Genomic DNA, 22042 nt, shown 5'->3' on the forward strand with positions numbered 1-22042 from the left:
TAAAAATTAGCTGGATATGGTTGTGTGTGCCTGTAATCTCAGTTATTTGGGAGACGGAAGCAGTAGAATCACTTGAACCCAGAGGTGGAGGTTGCAGTGAGCCAATATCGCACCATTGCACTCTAGCCTGGGTGACAGAGCGAGACACTGTCTCAAAATAAATAAATAAATTAACTAATAAAAAAAGGTTATAACAGTTTCTATTCCACTAAAAATGGCTGTGATGCCTTTCCCCACACACTCACTGTGTCTGTTTGGGTCTTCCAAACAAGAGATGGGATTTGATGAACAAGAAGTTTATTGAGAGAAATATTTGTGGAAAGAAGGAGAAGGGGGCAAGAGTGGGTCTAGAGAGCCTTCAGACTTTGACGGTTTGACACTTGGGAAAGGAGAGAGGAAAGGAAGGAGAATTGAGTAGGAAGAGCCTCAGACCACAGCCCAGTTCTGAGAAACTAACAGCCAGGCTTAAAGTTGCTCTTTAAAGGAAACTTACGTTGTGCAGGAATGGCCTTGTTTCAGTGTCCCCTCCGTGCCCAGCTGATGGCTGGAAGCAGCTGGGGGAAGGATCTTAAGCTGTGGCAGCAGGAGCCTGGCAGTCAACCCTGTTCTTCAAAGCAGATTGTCTTGAAGGGAGAGCTGGTGGAGTGGGGTACCTTCACGGCTACCACGCTCACCAACCTGTTACCAAACTTTCCATCTTTGGGGTGTGAGAAGTAAGAAACAGCATATTGGTATAGTTTTTACATTTGTCTTAATATGAGTGAGGTTAAGGATCTTATATTTAAGAGCCATTGGTATTTTCTGTAAATTGAATATACCTTTTACTAAAGTCTTTAATAGCTTTACTGTAAATTACCTAGATAATAGTGTCTTAATATATTAATCCATTTGATAAATGAAATATAAATTCTGCTCATGATCCTGTTATCATCTGATTAATATTTTCATAATTCCTGTCAACCATCTCTAGAGGGTAAATGGTAAAGAAATAAATGTACCTTTAAAAGTTTGAGGCCGGGCGCTGTGGCTCATGCCTGTAATCCCAGCACTTGGGAGGCCAAAGCGGGTGAATCTCTTGAGCTCAGGAGTTCAAGACCAGCCTGGGCAACATGGTGAAACCCTGCCTCTACAAAAAATACAAAAAATAGCTTGGCATATTGGCATACACCTGTAGTCCCAGCTACTCGAGAGGCAAAGGTGGGAGGATCTCCTGAACCTGGCAGGTGGAGGTTGCAGTGAGCCAAGATCGTGCCACCGTACTCCAACCTGGGCAATAGAGTGAGACCCTGTCTCAAAAACAAACAAACAAAAATTGACATAGGTAGAAATAATCTTTTTTCTTTATAATCTTTTAAGTAATAATTATATGTACATTATCAAATCATGATATCTCTTTATGTTTTGGTAACTTATTTCAGAAAAATATTAAACCAAATAGAACATAGAAATTTATGGGAAAAATCACTGAAAAGTTATATTGCTTTTTATTATTTAGTATTTAACCTTCATAAAATGTTACAGTCCAGTGTAATTGTATTACATTTTTGGTTTTTCTTTTTACTGAAACATTTTGTTCCAAATTAATTTTCTTAAATTTTCGTCTATTATGTTTATATTAAACTGCAATCTTTGTTCTGTATTTTTATTTGGTGCACTTTTATACCTAGAGCTCATAAATATTGAATTCTCGTCTCATCTACTTCTCATTTGAATAAGTGGCAGGCTACTTAGTGGTACATTTTTCAGTTTTTCCATTTATTGAAAAACTATAAAGAACTGTCATCGCTAATGTACTTATGTTATTTACTTGGAAGATTGATTTAAATTGCTAATACAACTTCTTTTTCTTCTACCAGACTAGAAACATTATATTTATTTAGAAAGTTTTTATTTTTGAAACTTTTATGTTTGTCTAAGATTGTGCTTATCTTTTGTTTTTGAAGGTGCCCAGTTGTTGTTTAGACCATTGTTAAATAAATATGAACAAGAAACACTAGAAAATCAGAACTTATATCTTGTTGGTGCCTCCAAGATTAGAATGTTACTGGGGGCAGAAGCAGTGGGATTGGTAAAAGAGTGCAATGATAACACCATGAGAGCCTTCACATACAGAACCAGACAGAACTTCAAAGGTTTTGATGGTAAGCCCTAAGTTCTTTGTCTCTGTTAGAATCCATTTATCAAAAAGAAGTTTATGATGAATAGATCGGGGGTCAGCAAACTTTTTTCAGTAAAGGGTCAAATAGTAAATATTTTAGGTTTTGCAGTCCATGTGGTCTCTGCTGCAATTACTCAACACTGCCATTGTAAAGCAAAAAAGCAGCCATAGACCATAAGTGAATGAATGGGCGAGTCCGTGTTCAATAAAACTTTATTTATAAAACCATGTGGCAGGCTGGATTTGGCCCGTTGCCATCCTTTGCCTCCTCTGGATGAACACAAATTAAAGGAACACATGTAACTTACTTATATTATTCTATTCTAATTCTTATAATTTGAGTATTCAGTAGCTTGATACAGAAAAATCCTTTTTTTTGAAAGCAGAATGATTGTCACCAATCAATTCTAAGTTAACAAAATACACCAAAAGAAGTATTATATTTTCTTTTCTTTTTTTTTTTTGAGACCGAGTCTCGCTCTGTCACCCAGGCTGGAGTGCAGTGGCGCTATCTCGGCTCACTGCAAGCTCGCCTGTCAGGTTCACGCCATTCTCCTGCCTCAGCCTCCCAAGGAGCTGGGACTACAGGCGCCCGCCATCATGCCTGGCTAATTTTTTTGTATTTTTAATAGAGACGGGGTTTCACCGTGTTAGCCAGGATGGTTTCGATCTCCTGACCTCGTGATCCGCCTGCCTTGGCCTCCCAAAGTGCTGGGATTACAGGCGTGAGCCACCGCGCCCGGCCAAGTATTATATTTTCTAATTCTACAAGAAAACCATCATGTAAAAAGAAATTAACTATAAAAAGTTGCATCTCATAAGTAGAGATTATTTTCTACAAATAATCACATGTGAATATTTATTAGAAAAATTTTATAATAATAAGAAACACAGTAGTAGTTCAGTACCTTAGAAACCTCATTTCCTGAATTTTCTGGCTCCTGCTGAATGTGATAGGGTCATTGGTTCTATACTGGCCCCAAAGCAGGTTCTAGTAGAGAATATTTTCAGGAAAGAACTGGGAAAGCCAGGGTGGATATGACAACAGGATGGGAGCTTGGCTTCAGAATCAAACTGATCCCTGCCAGGGCTTTCAGAGTTAGAAGATGTGATTAGACTTCTTTGGATTCACTTACTCTAGATTTTTATACCTGAGTGAATAAATGTTCAAGAGGAAATTTACCTTATTTAAGAGGTTTCACCTGTCAAATAGCAACAACATTTTCTTACAAGACTTTCTTCTCTCTCATTAGTGGAAGAGATGTTTGACTGCAGAAGGGAATGAAATGGGCTTGAGACTTTGAAGGAGGATAATTTGCCATATAGGCAAACTTCTTCAATTCCATCCCTGGTTTAACATAATAATACGTTAATAAGTTTAATGCATTATTAGAATAAAAGAACATACTGCTTTCTGCTCATTGGTACTAAATGAGATAAATTATATGCCTTTTGAATGTTTCTAATATAAGTATTAAAATGATTATTGTAGAATTGTATTACGTGAAGGCATAACAGAATTTTTTTATTCTTATAAAATATCTAAGGAGCTTTATGTTCTATTTAATTTACCAGCTTCATACTTTGATTACTTCTTATGTTAATTGCTTATTGTTTACACCATTATTTCTATAATCTCAGGTAATTGGAATATTTTTATTTTGATTATTACTAAAATCTGGTAATTTCTGTTTTATTTTAGATAACAATGATGATTTCCTGACAATGGCAGAATGTCAATTCATTATCAAACATGAACTTGAAAATCTTAGAGCTAAAGATGAAAAAATGATCCCTGGCTACCCTCAGGCAAAGTTGTATCCAGGAAAATCATTGTGTAAGTCATTATGTCAACCAGTTTTTTTCTTAATAGACATAAATAGCAAATTATAGATGCCTTTTTTCCCTCTTACAGAAGAACTTACACAAACTTACAATAACTTGTATTTTTATGAACATATCTTTTCCCCTTGGAACCTCAGTATATTGCATCTTTAAATCAATATGTTTGTTTTGTATTGTTGACTACTTATTTATCAAGGTCTCATACCATACAGTTAGCTTAAAATCCAGTGTGTATACATATACATATTACTCAATTAAAATGAGCAAAGTTTACTTTATGCCCTAACATTGTACATGAAAATCTGTGGAGGAATATAAAAGGGAAGACATGGTGTTTTCCTGGAGCACTCTTTCCATTTCCTCTGATCTCACTGGGTAGGCAAATTAGAATTTTGCAACTTTTTGGTTTTGTGTGATTTCATTTTAATGAAGATACTAGTTTGCAGAATGAAAGAGTTTACTACAATGCATAATTCCAAGTTTGCTTCAAACCCAGATAGTGGCAAAGCTTCAGAACATTTTTGCTGCCTAAAAGACACTTTAAACATGTAAGCTTCTGTGTCCCCTAATCTGTTTTTTTTTGTTGTTGTTGTTTTGTTTGTTTGTTTTTTTGAGACAGTCTTGCTCTGTCACTCAGAATGGAGTGCAGTGGTGTGAACATGGCTCACTGCGGCCTCCACCTCCTGGGCTCAAGTAATCTCCTGCCTTAGCCTCCCGAGTAGCTGGGACCACATGTTTACTTTTTTTTTAATTTTTAATTTTTTATTATTATACTTTAAGTTCTAGGGTACATGTGCACAAGGTGCAGGTTTGTTACATATGTATACATGTGCCACATTGGTGTGCTGCACCCATTAACTCATCATTTACATTAGGTATATCTCCTAATGCTATCCCTCCCCCATTCCCCCACTCCACAACAGGCCCCGGTGTGTGATGTTCCCCTTCCTGCATCCATGTGTTCTCATTGTTCACGTCCCACCTATGAGTGAGAACATGCGGTGTTTGGTTTTCTGTCCTTGAGATAGTTTGCTGAGAATGATGGTTTCCAGCTTCATCTATGTCCCTACAAAGGACATGAACTCAACCTTTTCTGTGGCTGCATAGTATTCCATGGTGTGTATGTGCCACATTTTCTTAATCCAGTCTATCATTGATGGACATTTGGGATGGTTCCAAGTCTTTGCTATTGTGAATAGTGCCACAGTAAACATACGTGTGCATGTATCTTTATAGCAGCATTTATAATCCTTTGGGTATATACCCAGTAATGGGATGGCTGGGTCAAATGGTATTTCTAGTTCTAGATCCTTGAGGAATCGCCACACTGTCTTCCACAATGGTTGAACTAGTTGACAGTCCCATCTACAGTGTAAAAGTGTTCCTATTTCTCCATATCCTCTCCAGCACCTGTTGTTTCCTGACTTTTTAATGATCGCCATTCTAACTGGTGTGAGATGGTATCTCATTGTGGTTTTGATTTGCATTTCTCTGATGGCCAGTGATGATGAGCATTTTTTCATGTGCTTTTTGGCTGCATAAATGTCTTCTTTTGAGAAGTGTCTGTTCATATCCTTCGCCTACTTTTTGATGGGGTTGTTTGATTTTTTCTTGTAAATTTGTTTAAGTTCTTTGTAGATTCTGGATATTAGCCCTTTGTCAGATGAGTAGATTGCAAAAATTTTCTCCCATTCTGTAGGTTGCCTGTTCACTCTGATGGTAGTTTTTTTTGCTGTGCAGAAGCTCTTTAGTTTAATTAGATCCCATTTGTCAATTTTGGCTTTTGTTGCCATTGCTTTTGGTGTTTTAGACACGAAGTCCTTGTCCATGACTATGTCCTGAATGGTATTGCCTAGGTTTTCTTCTAGGGTTTTTAACGGTTTTAGGTCTGACATTTAAGTCTTTAATCCATCTTGAATTAATTTTTGTATAAGGTGTAAGGAAGGGTCTAGTTTCAGCTTTCTATATATGGCTAGCCAGTTTTCCCAGCACCATTTATTAAATAGGTAATCCTTTCCCCATTTCTTGTTTTTGTCGGGTTTGTCAAAGATCAGATGGTTGTAGATGCATGGTATTATTTCTGAGGGCTCTGTTCTGTTCCATTGGTCTATAACTCTGTTTTGGTACCAGTACCATGCTGTTTTGGTTACTGTAGCCTTGTAGTATAGTTTGAAGTCAGGTAGCGTGATGCCTCCAGCTTTGTTCTTTTGGCTTAGGATTGTCTTGGCAATGTGGGCTCTTTTTTGGTTCCATATGAACTTTAAAGTAGTTTTTTCCAATTCTGTGAAGAAAGTCATTGGTAGCTTGATGGGGATGGCATTGACTCTATAAATTACCTTGGGCAGTGTGGCCATTTTCACGATATTGGTTCTTCCTATCCATGAGCATGGAATGTTCTTCCATTTGTTTGTGTCCTCTTTTATTTCGTTGAGCAGTGGTTTGTAATTCTCCTTTAAGAGGTCCTTCACATCACTTGTAAGTTGGATTCCTAGGTATTTTATTTTCTTTGAAGCAATTGTGAATGGGAGTTCACTCATGATTTGGCTGTCTGTTTGTCTGTTATTGCTGTATAGGAATGCTTGTGATTTTTGCACATTGATATTGTATCTTGAGGCTTTGCTGAAGTTGCTTATCAGCTTAAGGAGATTTTGGGCTGAGACAATGGGGTTTTCTAAATATACAGTCATGTTATCTACAAACAGGGACAATTTGACTTCCTCTTTTCCTAATTGAATACCCTTTATTTCCTTCTCCTGCCTAATTGCCCTGGCCAGAACTTCCAACACTATGTTGAATAGGAGCAGTGAGAGAGGGCATTCCTGTCTTGTGCCAGTTTTCAAAGGGAATGCTTCCAGTTTTTGCCCATTCAGTATGATATTGGCTGTGAGTTTGTCATAAATAGCTCTTATTATTTTGAGATACATCCCATCAATGCCTAATTTATTGAGAGTTTTTAGCATGAAGGGCTGTTGAATTTTGTCGAAGGCCTTTTCAGCATCTACTGAGATAATCATGTGGTTTTTGTCTTTAGTTCTGTTTGTATGATGGATTATGTTTATTGATTTGTATATGTTGAACCAGCCTTGCATCCCAGGGATGAAGCCCACTTGATCATGGTGGATAAGCTTTTTGATGTGCTGCTGGATTCAGTTTGCCATTATTTTCTTGAGGATTTTTGCATCGATGTTCATCAGGGATATTGGTCTAAAATTCTCTTTTTTTGTTGTGTCTCTGCCAGGCTTTGGTATCAGGATGATTCTAGCCTCATAAAATGAGTTAGGGAGGATTCCCTCTTTTTCTATTGATTGGAATAGTTTCAGAAGGAGTAGTACCAGCTCTTCTTTGTACCTCTAGTGGATTTCAGCTGTGAATCTGTCTGGTCCTGGACTTTTTTTGGTTGGTAGTCTCTTCATTGTTGCCTCAATTTCAGAGTCTGTTATTGCTCTATTCAGGGATTCACCTTCTTCCTGGTTTAGTCTTGAGAAGGTGTATGTGTCCAGGAATTTATCCATTTCTTCTAGATTTTCTAGTTTATTTGTGTAGAGGTGTTCATAGTATTCTCTGATGGTAATTTGTATTTCTGTGGGATCGGTGGTGATATCCCCTTTATCATTTTTTATTGTGTCTATTTGATTCTTCTCTCTTTTCTTCTTTATTAGTCTTGCTAGCAGTCTATCAATTTTGTTGATCTTTTAAAAAAAGCCAGCTCCTGGATTCATTGATTTTTTGAAGGGTTTTTTGTGTCTCTATCTCCTTCAATTCTGCTCTGATCTTAATTATTTCTTGCCTTCTGCTGGCTTTTGAATGTGTTTGCTCTTGCTTCTCTAGTTCTTTTAATTGTGATGTTAGGGTGTCAATTTTAGATCTTTTCCTGCTTTCTCTTGTGGGCATTTAGTGCTATAAATTTCCCTCTACACACTGCTTTAAATGTGTCCCAGATATTCTGGTATGTTGTGTCTGTATTCTCATTGGCTTCAAAGAACACCTTTGTTTCTGCCTTCATTTCATTATGTACCCAGTAGTCATTCAGGAGCAGGTTGTTCAGTTTCTATGTAGTTGAGCAGTTCTGAGTTTCTTAATCCTGAGTTCTAGTTTGATTGCACTGTGGTCTGAGAGACAGTTTGTTATAGTTTCTCTTCTTTTACATTTGCTGAGGAGTGCTTTACTTCTGACTATGTGGTCAATTTTGGAATAAGTGCTATGTGGTGCTGAGAAGAATGTATATTCTGTTGATTTGGGGTGGAGAGTTCTGTAGATGTGTATTAGGTCCGCTTGGTGGAGAGCTGAGTTCAATTCCTGGATATCCTTGTTAACTTTGTGTCTCATGGATCTGTCTAATGTTGACAGTGGGGTATTAAAGTCTCCCATTATTATTGTGTGGGAGTCTAAGTCTCTTTGTAGGTCTCTAAGGATTTGCTTTATGAATTTGGGTGCTCCTGTATTGGGTGCATATATATTTAGGATAGTTAGCTCTTGTTGTATTGATCCCTTTACCATTATGTAATGGCCTTCTTTGTCTCTTCTGATCTTTGTTGGTTTAAAGTCTGTTTTATCAGAGACTAGGATTGCAACCCTGCTTGTTTTTGTTTTCCATTTGCTTGGTAGATCTTCCTCCATCCCTTTATTTTGAGCCAATGTGTGTCTCTGCATGTGAGATGGGTCTCCTGAATACAGCACACTGATGGGTCTTGACTCTTTATCCAATTTGCCAGTCTGTGTCTTTTAATTGGGGCATTTAGGCCATTTACATTTAAGGTTAATATTGTTATGTGTGAATTTGATCCTGTCATTATGATGTTAGCTGGTTGATGCAGTTTCTTCCTAGCATCGATGGTCTTTACAATTTGGCATGTTTTTTGCAGTGGCTGGTACCAGTTGTTCCTTTCCATGTTTAGTGCTTCCTTCAGGAGCTCTTTTACAGCAGGCCTGGTGGTGACAAAATCTTTCAGCATTTGCTTGTCTGTAAAGGATTTTATTTCTCCTTCACTTATGAAGCTTAGTTTGGCTGGATATGAAATTCTGGGTTGAAAATTCTTTTCTTTAAGAATGTTGAATATTGGCCCCCACTCTCTTCTGGCTTGTAGAGTTTCTGCCAAGAGATCAGCTGTTAGTCTGATGGACTTCCCTTTGTGGGTAACCCGAGCTTTCTCTCTGGCTGCCCTTAACATTTTTTCCTTCATTTCAACTTTATTGAATCTAACAATTATGTGTCTTGAAGTTGCTCTTCTCGAGGAGTATCTTTGTGTCATTCTCTGTATTTCCTGTATTTGAATGTTGGCCTGCCTTGCTAGGTTGGGGAAGTTCTCCTGGATAATATCCTGAAGAGTGTTTTCCAACTTGGTTCCATTCTCTCTGTCACTTTCAGTTACAGCAATCAGATGTAGATTTGGTCTTTTCACATAGTCCCATATGTTTTGGAGGATTTGTTCTTTTCTTTTACTCTTTTTTTTCTAAACTTCTCTTCTTGCTTCATTTCATTCATTTGATCTTCAATCACTGATACCCTTTCTTCCAGTTGATCGAATCAGCTACTGAAGCTTGTGCATGCATCATGTAATTCTTGTGCCATGGTTTTCAGCTTCATCAGGTCATTTAAGGTCTTCTCTACGCTGTTTATTCTAGTTAGCCATTTGTCCAATCTTTTTTCAAAGTTTTTAGCTTGTTTGCGATGGGTTCCAACATCCTCCTTTAGCTCGGAGAAGTTTGTTATTACTGATCTTCTGAAGCCTTCTTCTCTCAACTCGTCAAAGTTATTCCCCGTCCTGCTTTGTTCCATTGCTGGCGAGGAGCTGCATTTCTTTGGAGGAGAAGAGGCGCTCTGATTTTTAGAATTTTCAGCTTTTCTGCTCTGGTTTCTCTCCATCTTTATGGTTTTATCTACCTTTGGTCTTTGTTTATGGTGACGTACAGATGGGGTTTTGGTGTGAATGTCCTTTCTGTTTGTTAGTTTTCCTTCTAACAGTGAGGACCCTCAGCTGCAGATCTGTTGGAGTTTGCTGGAGGTCCACTCCAGACCCTATTTGTCTGGGTACCACCAGCGGAGGCTGCAGAACTGCAAATATTGCAGAACGGCAAATGTTGCTGCCTGATTATTCCTCTGGAAGCTTCGTCTCAGAGGGGCGCCCAGCCATATGAGGTGTCAGTCGGCCCCTACTGGGAGTTGCCTCCCAGTTAGGCTACTCGATGTTCAGGGACCCACTTGAGGAGTCAGTCTGTCCATTCTCAGGTCTCCAGCTGCATGCTGAAAGAACCACTACTCTCTTCAAAGCTGTCAGACAGGGATGTTTAAGTCTGCAGAAGTTTCTGCTGCCTTTTGTTCAGCTATGCCCTGCCCCCAGAGATGGAATCTACCAGAGGCAGGCAGGCCTCCTTGAGCTGTGGTGGGCTCCACCCAGTTCGAGCTTCCAGGCTGCTTTGTTTACCTACTCAAGCCTCTGCAATGGCAGGCGCCCCTCACCCAGCCTCGCTGCCGCCTTGCAGTTCGATCTCAGACTGTTGTGCTAGCAGTGAGCAAGGCTCTGTGGGCATGGGACCCTCTGAGCCAGACGCAGGATATAATCTCCTGGTGTGCCGTTTGCTAAGACCATTGGAAAAGCGCAGTGTTACAGTGGGAGTAACCTGATTTTCCAGGTGCCGTCTGTCACGGCTTCCCTTGGCTAGGAAAGGGAATTCCCCGACCCCTTGTGCTTCCTGGGTGAGGTGATGCCTCGCCCTGCTTCGGCTCACGGTCCGTGGGCTGCACCCACTGTCCTGCACCCACTGTCCTACAAGCCCCAGTGAGATGAACCTGGTACCTCAGTTGGAAATGCAGAAGTCACCCATCTTCTCTGTCACTCATGCTGCGAGCTGTAGACTGGAGCTTTTCCTATTTGGCCATCTTGGAACCTCCCATGGTTTACTTTTAATAGTGTAATACCACCTTCCAATCTTCATCCAGGTGCTACTGGCAGATCTTTGTTCTTAGAGCTCCCAGGATGGGGGCAGGCTGCTCCCAAGATGGGGGCAAGTCTTTTGTTCTCTGACCTGGGGTTCTTGGCCTCACAGATTCCAAGGAATGGATCCTTGGGCCATACGGTGAGTGTTATAGCTCTATTATAAGCCGTGAGTCATGGAAGAGAACTGTGGAACCCAGCAACTAGTGTTCAGCTCCATTAGGATGAACCTGGGCACTTAGCTGCACAGGAACAATGGCGAGCTTCTAGCCCAATCGGGAGCGGCAACGGGTGCCTCGCTGGATCAAAAGTGCAGCAGACACCCTGCCTGATCTGGAGGGATGGAAGTCAATGGCAGGTCTGTGACTGCGGTGAACAGCAGTGGTGGATGGTGAGCAAAAGCTCAGCTTGAGCCAGAACAAACACAGACCAGAAGAATGTGCAGTTGCAAGATTTAATAGAGTGAAAACAGAGCTACCATATGATAGCAGGGGACCCAAAGGGGGTTGCCGCTCCCTGCTCCAATGCCTGGGTTTATGTCCCGATCATTGTCCCTCCCACTGTGCTCTCAGGTGACAGATGATTTGACTATTTCTTTACCTCCTGCTTTTAGCCTAGTTGGTATTTTAGTGAGCCCTCTTTACTAACTGATGGGTTGGGTGTGAGCTGATTTACAAGCCCCATGTTTAAAGGTGGGTGTGGTCACCTCCATAGCTAGGCTTAGGAATTCTTAGTCGGCCTAGGAAATCCAGCTAGTTCTATCTGTCACAGGCAGACAGATGCCCAAGAACCAGTTCATATTCACATTTCCCAGTTGTCACCAAATATATTTTAGAGCTTGTTTGCTCAAACTAAGATCCGGTCTAGGTAAACCCATGTTGTTTGGTTATGTCTGTCTCTTTTAGTATAGAATAGTTTCTCTTTTCCATTTTTTCCCTCATGACATCGACTTGCTGAAGAGACCATGCCATTTGTCTCTTAGATCATTTTCTCATTGTTCCCCTATCCTGTGTTTTTCCTGAAAACTGGAAAAGTTTTTGGCAAGAATTCTTCTTAGGTGGTGCTGTATCTTCTCTGGTCTTCCTGATTTCCTTAGACATGATGGGGAATAGAAGACCTTCTGAGATTTTCTTTTATTTGCTTCTCTAACTTCCTAACTCTTTAACTTCCTTCCTAACTTACTCTTTTGTGTTCAGAATTGTGCCTTACTTTTGACAGAGCTTTTTCAAATTCTAATCTTTCTAGACCTTCTTGCATTTTAGAGTATTTTCTTAGGATAAATTATTATTTTTACTTTTTTAATAGAAAATCTATTTTTAAGTAAGATGTAGTATTTATTCTAGCCCACTCTGAACTGTATTCAGAGTTCCAATGAAAACAGGGTTTATCATCTGTACTGTGGACATCTAAATGATTCTTTTCAATTTATATAACATATGGCAGGAAAATACTTCTCCCAAGCATCTTACAATTTTTGTGTTTATTTTCTATTAGTTTCTGTCAATTTAAAAAATAATACATGTATATGATGAAAATTCAAATAGTACAAAAATTTAGACAATGATAAGTTGTCTCTTTCCTGTCCCATGTTCCAAATCCCTTTGTTCCCTCCCTATTATATACCCTTAGAGAAATTCTGTTCAAGAGAAGACATGTTCAGACAGATGGGGAGTATATTGTGCATACAATTTTGGGCCTTGCTTTTTTATTTAACTATATATTTTGATCATTACTGTAGAATACCAAATTAGGCCTAACTCATTCCTTTTCTAGGCCATGTAGTATTCCATCATATAGATGTCTTCATATTGATGAACATCTAATTGTTTTCCTTCAATGTTTTCATTAAAAATAAAGTGGGAAAATTCCCAGAAGTGAAATTGTTAGATCAAAGGTGTATGCATCTTTTAGAGTAGATACTGCCAAATTGCCCTCCATAGTGATTGCTTCAATTAATTTATGTATTTATTTATTTATTTGAGACAGAGTCTTGCTCTGTTGCCCAGGCTGGAGTGCAGTGACACGATGTTGGCTCACTGCAACCTCCGCCTCCCAGGTTCAAGCAATTCTACTGTCTTAGGTTTCACCGTGTTGCCCAGGGTGGTCTTGAACTCCTGACCTCAGATGATCCACCCGTCTCCGCCTCCCAAAGTGCTGGGATTACAGGTGTGAGCCACTGCGCCCAGCCAATTGCTTCAGTTCATAAAGGGAATGCATGTTATATTGAGCATTCAGCATGATATTGGCGTTTGACTAGGTAATTTTTATCGTGTTTAGAAAACATTCATTCCTTCTACTTTATTAAGAAGTTTTTGTGTGGTAATAAATTTTATAAAATTTATATTTTATATATTAATGACATCTGTGAAGACTATTTTTTTTACCCCGAGGTTATAAATATGGCAACCAATGTTAATAGAATTCCTAATATTAACTCATTCATTTATTCCCATGGTGAACCATACTTGCTTATATTATCTATTTTCCTGCTGACTTCCATTTAATATTTCATTATTTTTGCATCAGTATTCATATGACATGAGTACTTAGATTTCTTTTTTATAGTATTTGACAGTTAACTTATATTACATATACATTGTTAATTTTGTCATGTAGTTCTTGTGTCCCTTGTACTTTGTTTTCTTGATCCATCATAGCTCTAGATCTCTATAATAACAACTAGGGGAATTTCATTATGTTCCTGCCAATTTGTTCTTCGTATTTTCTTTTACCTTTGTTTTATGAATTTTGTAGCTATGTTTTGGCTGCATAAAGATCTTGGATAGATTTTTATTGTCTATTGCACCTTTTATCATTATGAAATATTATTCCTCATCTTGCTTAATGTTTTGTTGTTGCTGAATTCAGCCTTGTCTTGTGGTTCTTGCCTTATTTCAGTTTGCATCTGTTAGAATGTTTTTGCCCAGCCTTTTACTTTCAGCCCCTTTCAGTATCATTTTACGTGGATCTCTTATATCAGGATATAGTCGGATTTTGCTTTGCACTCTAATCTGAGGATTTTTTTTTTTAATAAGTAAATTTAACTAGGTAAAATATTTACTAAGTAAACTTAAACAAATGTCATATTTTGTGCTAGGTTATCGTAGTTGATGTTATATTTTATGTTGAAATTGCTTTTTTGTGTGCTTAAAATATCGTTTATATAGGCTATGCCATCTTTTTTCCCATTTCAATGGAAAAGGCTAGGATATATATTTTTGAAAATCATGAATTTATTTGATATAGTCAATTCAAATTTAACATTATAGGCTATTACTTAATTTCTTTGGTTTATATTTGTATCTTTTTACTCATATTGAAAATATTGATTCTTAATAACATTACCGTAATTACTAATTTGCTTTATTTTACAATTTACATAAAATAGCTTGTAAGGCCATGCTAATTTTAATATTCACAATGCAAGTTCTGGATGAAGTTTAAGATTTTCTGTTTTCTTTTTTGTTCTATTACTATATGTAGTCAAAATCTAATCTGTTTTAAAGGTAAGTTAGAATTTCTATATGAAACCATCTGGCTCTGATGTTTGTGCATTAGGTTTTTGAACAGTTTTCTCTAAGTCTTCTATGGAAATTGGTTTGTTTAGACTTTCCATCACTACTGGGGTCAGTTTGGGTAAATTATATTTTCCTAGAAAAGTTTCCATTTTATCACATAGGTTTTCAAATTTATGTGAGTTGATTTGTACAAATTTCTCTCAGCATCTTTTAAACTCCTGTTTTAATGGTATTTTTCCCTTGTCTTATTTGTGCTTGCTTTTTTTTTTTTCTTGATTAAAAAAATTTTTCTCATTAATGTTTAAATATTGAGGATATGCCTGTATCACCCATTAGCAGGAGATCTTATGGGATGTGGGATCTTGATTCAGTAGGACTCTTAATCATGTTTTAACTTCCTTTCCTTCCCCATAAGCTGCTACCCCCAAAGTCTATTACTTTTCCAGATACTTCCCTCTGCATTTCCCAGAAGCAGTGCTTTATGGTCAGCTTGCCTCTTGTTCTGTGTACTTTCCAACCCTTCCCTTCAGCCCTTCCTGCTGTCATAGCTCTGACCCGTCAGGTCTCAGACTTGTTCTTGGAAGTTCCCACTTGGTATGGGGCCTTCTCCTGAAGGAGGGTGATGAGTCCTCATTGGTGTTATCTGGGTTCTTATACCATATGGACTCCCCTGGCCTCCCTGTTTCTCTGTGCAGCTCCTGCTGGGACTTCCTGCACCATTCTAGACTGTGGCCCAGATCTCTCCTAGGTCTTGGTTCTTTATTGCCTGGCTTACATGTTGCAGTCTCCCCTGTCTCTGGGTTGTGCTGTAGGCATATGTTATAGGTGCTTGTACTTGCTCTCCTTGTTGATCTGTATGGCTTTTAGGAGGTATCAGGTAGTTTCAATGTAGGCACTCATTGTTCTTATTTGTCTGCATTTCCAGTTATCTGCATATGTCTTGACGTTATTTTTTATCAAATTTTTTTTGGTTGGACATAGTGTTCTTTCAGTATATAGAGTAAGGATTACCATGATTTCAGGAAAAATTTCTTCAGTTATCTTTGAAGAGTTATTTGGTTGTATTTGCTCTGTTCTCATCTTGAGGGGTGCCAATTTTATATATGTGGGCTCTTACATATTCTTTGTAGTATTTTCAAGTCTTTGTTCTTACATACTTTTCTTAGGCTTGTCTACCAGTTTCCTGATTGTATTTTCAGTCTTTCCTTTTTTTGTTGCTTTTATCATGACTTTGAATCTGTAACAGGTTTATTTTTCTCTTGCATTGCTTCTCTGAGCTCTCTCCTTCAGCTCTCAGAGGTCCTCTTTGAGTTTTAATTTCAAAGATGGAATGTTTGCATGAATTTCTTAAATTTCATGAAGAATTTCATGGTTTTTTGTTGCTGGATGCTATAATTTTCTGCTGTTTGTTCTTTGACTTTTGTTTATATATTTTTTTCTTGTAGTATTTTTGGTTTTCCTGTTTTTTTCCAGGTAGTATTTTTGCATAGCTCGATGCCAGTTTCTTTGTGATTATTACTTATTTTTTATTACTTATGTTTTAATGAACCCTTATTTTTCCTGGACTGGCCATTTTTAGAAGAAAGTATGTGTGGGAGAGAGAAGGGCCATTTTTAGAAGAAAGTGTGTGTGGGAGAGAGAAGGGTCCTAGGGGCTTCCAGCAGGGAACTGTGGTAGTGAGAAGCTTAGATTTTACCTGGTAATGCGTTCTCCTTGAGCCATTTTAGTCCCTGAAAAGAACCTCCATGGAGCCCTGTTCTTGCAGGGATTTTGTGTTTGGCATTTAGGCCTGTCTTTGGCCCACCAAGACCCACAGCTCCACAGCTACTTACCTTCCATCCTTTGGTCCCAGCAGGTTACTCTTTCTTCCAACATGGCAGACCTGCTCTTCTTCCTCCAACCTGGCCTCTTATCTGGCTATGGTGCCAGGCAGGGAGCAGACGTACTCCAGGTGTCTGTCATGCACCCTCATTGCCTGCATTCTGAGCAAGGGGACTGTGGTTTACCATCCCCAGTTCCAGGAGAGCCTTGCCCTTTGTGTGCTTCGCCCAGGTTTGCAGAAGCATTGGTGCTTTTAGTTTACCCAGGGCTGATTTTCCAGGCCTCTTTTTATAGTTTGTGATTTGGGAATTTAGTTTGTTTTTTCATACTTGCATCAAAGATAGGGATTTCTTTTTATGTTTCTTCTTTCCTTTTAATTTGGCATCACGAACAAGAACAGGGCAGAGGTATCTTTCTGCCATTATTTGTAACCAGAATTTCCACATTCTGTAGTTAAGCAGTTGTTTGATACTGTCCCAAAATTTTTGAATCTTTCTTAATCTCCTAGTGGGAAGGCATGTTTTCAGACACAGCTGGGTACTGCATCCAATAAAATACAAAGCAGACTGGGGCACAGTCCTGATTGCTAATGTAAGCATTCTGTTTCTCCCTTTTCATCCACACTGATAATGTGGAAATCACGGCTTCCACCTGTGAGTTTCTGCACAGGTACGTCCTCTTGGATGTGGTTGGGACCGAGAAAAGAGTGAGTGTGCTCTTTGATCAGATGGGATAATGGAGCAGCAGTTTTTCAAATGCTTCCAGTTGCTTCAAAGAGAGAAATTTTAAGATGAATGAAAACCTTCAAGGAAATATGTAAATGGATTCCTCTAACTGTGTAGGTAGCCAGTCTGGTATCCTGAAGCAATAATAGAAATAACTTTCTTGCTGGCAGGATGAGGCTTTTGTAAACAAAGATTGTTTTTTTCCTTTCTTCCTCTCTTCTCCCTTTCTCCCTTCCCTTTCCTTCCGTTTTGGTACTAAATATGAATACAATAAAATCATCTTGATCATGGTCATTGGAAAGATTTTTATACTATTTGAGATAAGAATTAAGTTGTCAACCCTGGGATTTTAAATGCTGCATTATTATGTTCCTTTATGCCTTTGAGAATGGGATCCTTAAACTGCTGTGTTTTTTGCATCATTTTAATTTTATAATACTTGGTTGAAGAAAAGTGGTATATGCATAATTAAAACTATGACCTATTTTCAGAGTGCAAATTTTAGAACTAATAAAACTTAGAGTAACTTAAATACTAGTTTGTCATTAAGTTAAACCACAGAAATAAGAGGAAAAGCTATTTTAATCTTACTTGAAGGCAGCTGCTCCCCTGGGCAGCCTCTTTGAGGCTAATTGAGAGGCGAGGCTTTAGTCTGCCCAATGTGATGCCCCTCAAGACTGAAAGGTGGCCAGGGCTTTCATGAGAAACACTCCCCAGATCTTACGTTTAATTTGATTTTCATTTTACACACGTGTATAAAGTTGCTTGCTGCTTGCTGTAATGTTGTGTTTTGATAGAAAGCTTTCCTTAAGTAGACACCAAGTTTTGTCATGTAAACATGATTTCGAGGCAGTTAGATGGCGCTGTGAGATGTGCATTGTAGGTCCATGACTATGCCAAATGTTATGCTTGGGGTCAGGTTCCAGCTCATGCTGGGGTCTGAAGGGAGTGGATGGATGAGCCGATAGCTGAAGGGGGTCTGTAGGCAGGTGAAAGGTAGTTTTATTCAGCAGCTCTCTCATCAGCAGCTTACTTACACTAGCTCTCTCACACTGTTCGCCCTGTCTCAGCTGCTTAGTCCGGTGGCTCCCACACACAGCTGCGTGGTCGGCTCTCCCTTCAGGGTCAGCAGCCTAACTCTCTCTCTGGGTATGAGTGAGCTGAGCCGTGTCCTGGCTCCCCACTGTCCATCTATTAAAGCCACATTATGGCTACATGGCTATGATAACAAGTGGAGTTATATGTCTGTGCTCTAAACTTGCTGAGTCACTCTGGATGTTTACCTTGGGCTATCCTCAACCAAAGCACAGCCATGTTCCTTACATGCATATTGGGGTTCCCCCTCATTCCACCACATGACAAGCAACATGGAGAATTAGCAATTGTCTACATGTGTCTTAGTCCCCAAGCATTCATCTTGACAGCCATTCATTTCTTGTTTTCATGTGGTCTAAGATCTTTTCATGCCCTCCGACTGCCTTCTCCTAGTGCTTAACAGTCAATCATCATGCAAATAACCCAATGAAAAGAGTTTCAGAAAGAGGAGTTTTTAAGGGATCCAAGGTTTTCTTACATTTTAACCATATCCTAAGGGATATTACTTGATTTAGATCAAAGCTGTGTCTCAAAATGTCTATTGGATGATTATCATGTTTTGATTGATGGGACCACCTGGCACATATATTATGTCTTTATAATATTATACAGATATTCTTTTAGAATCTTATGATAGCATTTTCTTTAAGAAAGATACTGTTTTCTTTATTAAGACAAAAGTGATCTGTTCACACCTGAGTGCTAGAGTACTAGGTGCAGTAGCAGCTGTGGGGACAGGGACTGTCTTCATTGTGCAAAGGCTGCTGGCCACCACTTCCTGTGGGCATCTGTGCTTATCACCCCCTGTTGGATCGGAGGTAGCATGACCTGCTCCTCTCTGTCCCACAGAAATGCTGTAAGGAGTTATGAGAGGGATTTTGCTTTTACTTTTGAAGTAAACACATCACATAAACCAAAGACAGAAGCAGTACTGTGTTAGTATTGTTATTGCATTAGTTAATTTGGAGGGTCCTACTGTAAACTACGTTGCTGATAGTCTCTCTTAAACTAGATTTTGATTTGTTTGGCTCACGGTTCAATGGCTATTACAGCCATAGTCCCAGTACTTGACAAGAGATCATTCAGCACTCTTGAAGGAAGGAATCTGGCTTAAGTTTTTGCTTTCTTTAAATAGGCCCACATGGCATCATGGTTTCCTTTGAAGGTAAGGCTCCTTCCTAGTAATTACATTCTTAACTGACATGAGAAGTTTGAAGGATTTAAAAAACAAAAACAAAAAGCAAACTTCTATTTTTAGAAGCTGAAACCAGAACCATGACTTTGGCACTGATGAAGAGAAGATCAGTAATTTAGGACCTGCAGCTTTATATTCTCTCCGAGTCTTCAGTTCACAGTCCTATTTTTAGAAACTGGTTTTTATGCCTGCCTGGAAAGTCTTCTACAGTAGAATGGAGTCATCTTTTGAAAGAGAACTTAGAAATACTAAAATAATTTATATGCTGTAAGTCAGTTCAGTTAAAAAACTTGATGTAGTAATTTACAAGAGTAGTGATAGGAAGAAGGAATCAGCTGTAGCCTGTACATCCCCACATAAGGAATAAGGATCAGAACAGTCATGTGTGATCAACTTTAACTCTTGTAAGCTGAAGAAAAATCCACTGAACCATGTTAGAATTAAAATATTAAAAAATGGATTTGACAGTACCAGAGGCTGAGTAACTTAAACCATATGTCTTTTTACCCTAGTTACTGATACTTTGAGTATATGCTTTTTTACAATCATAAGGGAGAATTTTATCACAAACCTAGCTTTTAAAAACTTTTCTCCTCATGTAACTTATGAAAATATAATTATGGGAAGAAACATATATGAAGAATCTTTTTTTCAGACTTTTCCTATTGTTAGTACCAGATATCTCTTGATTACCTCTTTCTTTTTCATGTCTAGGAAGTTGGGTTTACTTTTAAGTTACTCTGAAGATTTTATGATGGGGACCTGTCCTAGGAATACATTGTCTCTATGTAGTGTTTCTACACTGAAAACTTTGTGTTTCTTTTTTTTTGAGATGGAGTCTCGCTCTGTCACCCAGGCAGGAGTGCAATGGCACGATCTCACTGCAAGCTCTGCCTCCTGGGTTCATGCCATTCTCCTGCCTCAGCCTCCCGAGTAGCTGGGACTACAAGCGCCCACCACCATGCCCGGCTAATTTTTTTGTGTTTTTAGTAGAGACGGGGTTTCACCGTGTTCGGCAGGATGGTCTTGATCTCCTGACCTTGTGATCCACCTGCCTTGGCCTCCCAAAGTGCTAGGATTACAGGCGTGAGCCACCGCGCCCGGCCAAAAACTTTGTGTTTCTATTCCACACCGCAGACATTTATTTGCCAGTCCTCAATAAGGGGTTTTATGCCTGATATTTTTATCATCTGTCTCTGGTAACAGGTAGATAAGCGACAAGAGAGGTAGCCCTCTGAAGACTTGAGCTGATAAACCTTAAAGAGCTCAAAACTTATCAGTGGATGAAAACAGCAAAGCATCCTTTCTTAATGCAAATTTTATCTTTTTTTTTTTTTTTTTCGAGATGAGGTCTTGCTCTGTTGCCTAGGCCAGACTGCAGTGGCATTATCATAGCTCATTGTAGCCTTGAACTCCTGGACTCCAGCCATCCTCCCACCTCAGCCTCCTGAGTAGCTAGGACTACAGGCACACACCACCATGCTCAGCTAACTTTTAATTTTTTTGTAGAGATGGAGGTCTTGTGATGGTGCCTGGGCTGGTTTTGAACTCCTGACCTCAAGCAGTCCTCTGCCTCAGCCTCCTAAAGTGCTGGAATTATGGGTGTGAGTCACTGTGCCTGGCCAAATTTCATTTTATAAGCAACCATATTCTTAGTAAGAGACTGTATTAGGAACTCATGTGGAAAATATTCCATCTCCCCAAATATGGCACAAGGCACTGCATTTGAGTTCCCCATATCTACGGAACACACTTCCTCTTAAAGACCTGAAGACACTCTTCTCCACCCACTGAGTCATTCTAAGTAATTACTATGGATGAGAGAATTCCAAATTTTCATTTAATATTGCTGGAGATACTGTCTTTGGTTAAATTCATTTGTCTCTTCCAGATATATGCATGAGTGTTCAAACCATACTAGTCAAATGACTGCTAAAAGTAGGAAGTCTTAATTTGATTTTGTTATTTGCTATTTGTGAGTGTAAGCTTTTGTTATCAGTTTAGAAGAGATGAAAAGGATTGAAAATACTCTGTATCAACAAGAATGAAAAGAACTGAACATTTTCTTACCTTCACTGTAGTGGAAGGACAGATTGGTAAATTTTTTCTAGAGACAATTTTATAATATGTATCAAATATTAAAATACTATGCCCTTGGACCTAGCAGTTCCCCCTCTAAGTATATTTACTAAGGAAATAGTAGACAGGTAGGGAAAGGTATTTGTACAAATTTTAGCATTATTTACAATAGCAAAAAAAAGGGAAACAAATATTTTTAAATAGAAGATTAGTTGAATTACAGCATTTCATACAAGGGAATATTATGGTATTGTTAAAAGGACATTTCATATTCTATTTTTATTGGCATCAAAAAATATTCACTGTATACTACTACATGAGAAAAGATTACAAAACAACATAATGTGTATAAAATGATTTTATTTTTGTTCTTAAAATATATATGGATATATTTTTATGTCTGGTTATACACTGTATTGCTTTTTACAGTGGTTTTTTTCAAGGGGAAGGAGAGACTAACGGGCCTCTCATAGTCTTAATTTTTACACTTCTATATGGTTTAAAATTTTATATTTACTTTTTTGCTTCATAGTCAAAGAGAATAGTAAAGATATTTACATTCTGAAAAATGAAAGAATATACAGGTTTGGAGTAGGCAGTATGACATTGACCTTTGCGTTGTACTCCTCTATGGAGTGTCCTTATAGTATTTGCTGAAGCGTATCATGCACAAT

General features: G+C 38.6%; 1 protein-coding gene across 8 annotated transcripts in view; it reads left to right on the forward strand.

Annotated features, from left to right (window-relative positions):
* ANO10 (anoctamin 10) overlaps positions 1-22042 on the forward strand; it is a 247296-nt gene that overhangs the window by 19521 nt on the left and 205733 nt on the right. For all 8 annotated transcript variants that reach the window (XM_054479582.2, XM_054479584.2, XM_054479580.2 and 5 more), the window contains exons 3-4: positions 1944-2141; positions 3861-3995. In XM_054479582.2, the coding sequence (XP_054335557.1) occupies positions 1944-2141; positions 3861-3995 (333 nt within the window). The remainder of the gene's footprint in view (positions 1-1943; positions 2142-3860; positions 3996-22042) is intronic.

Source organism: Pongo pygmaeus, chromosome 2 (genome assembly GCF_028885625.2).
Source record: "Pongo pygmaeus isolate AG05252 chromosome 2, NHGRI_mPonPyg2-v2.0_pri, whole genome shotgun sequence".
NCBI classification, from domain to species: domain Eukaryota; kingdom Metazoa; phylum Chordata; class Mammalia; order Primates; family Hominidae; genus Pongo; species Pongo pygmaeus.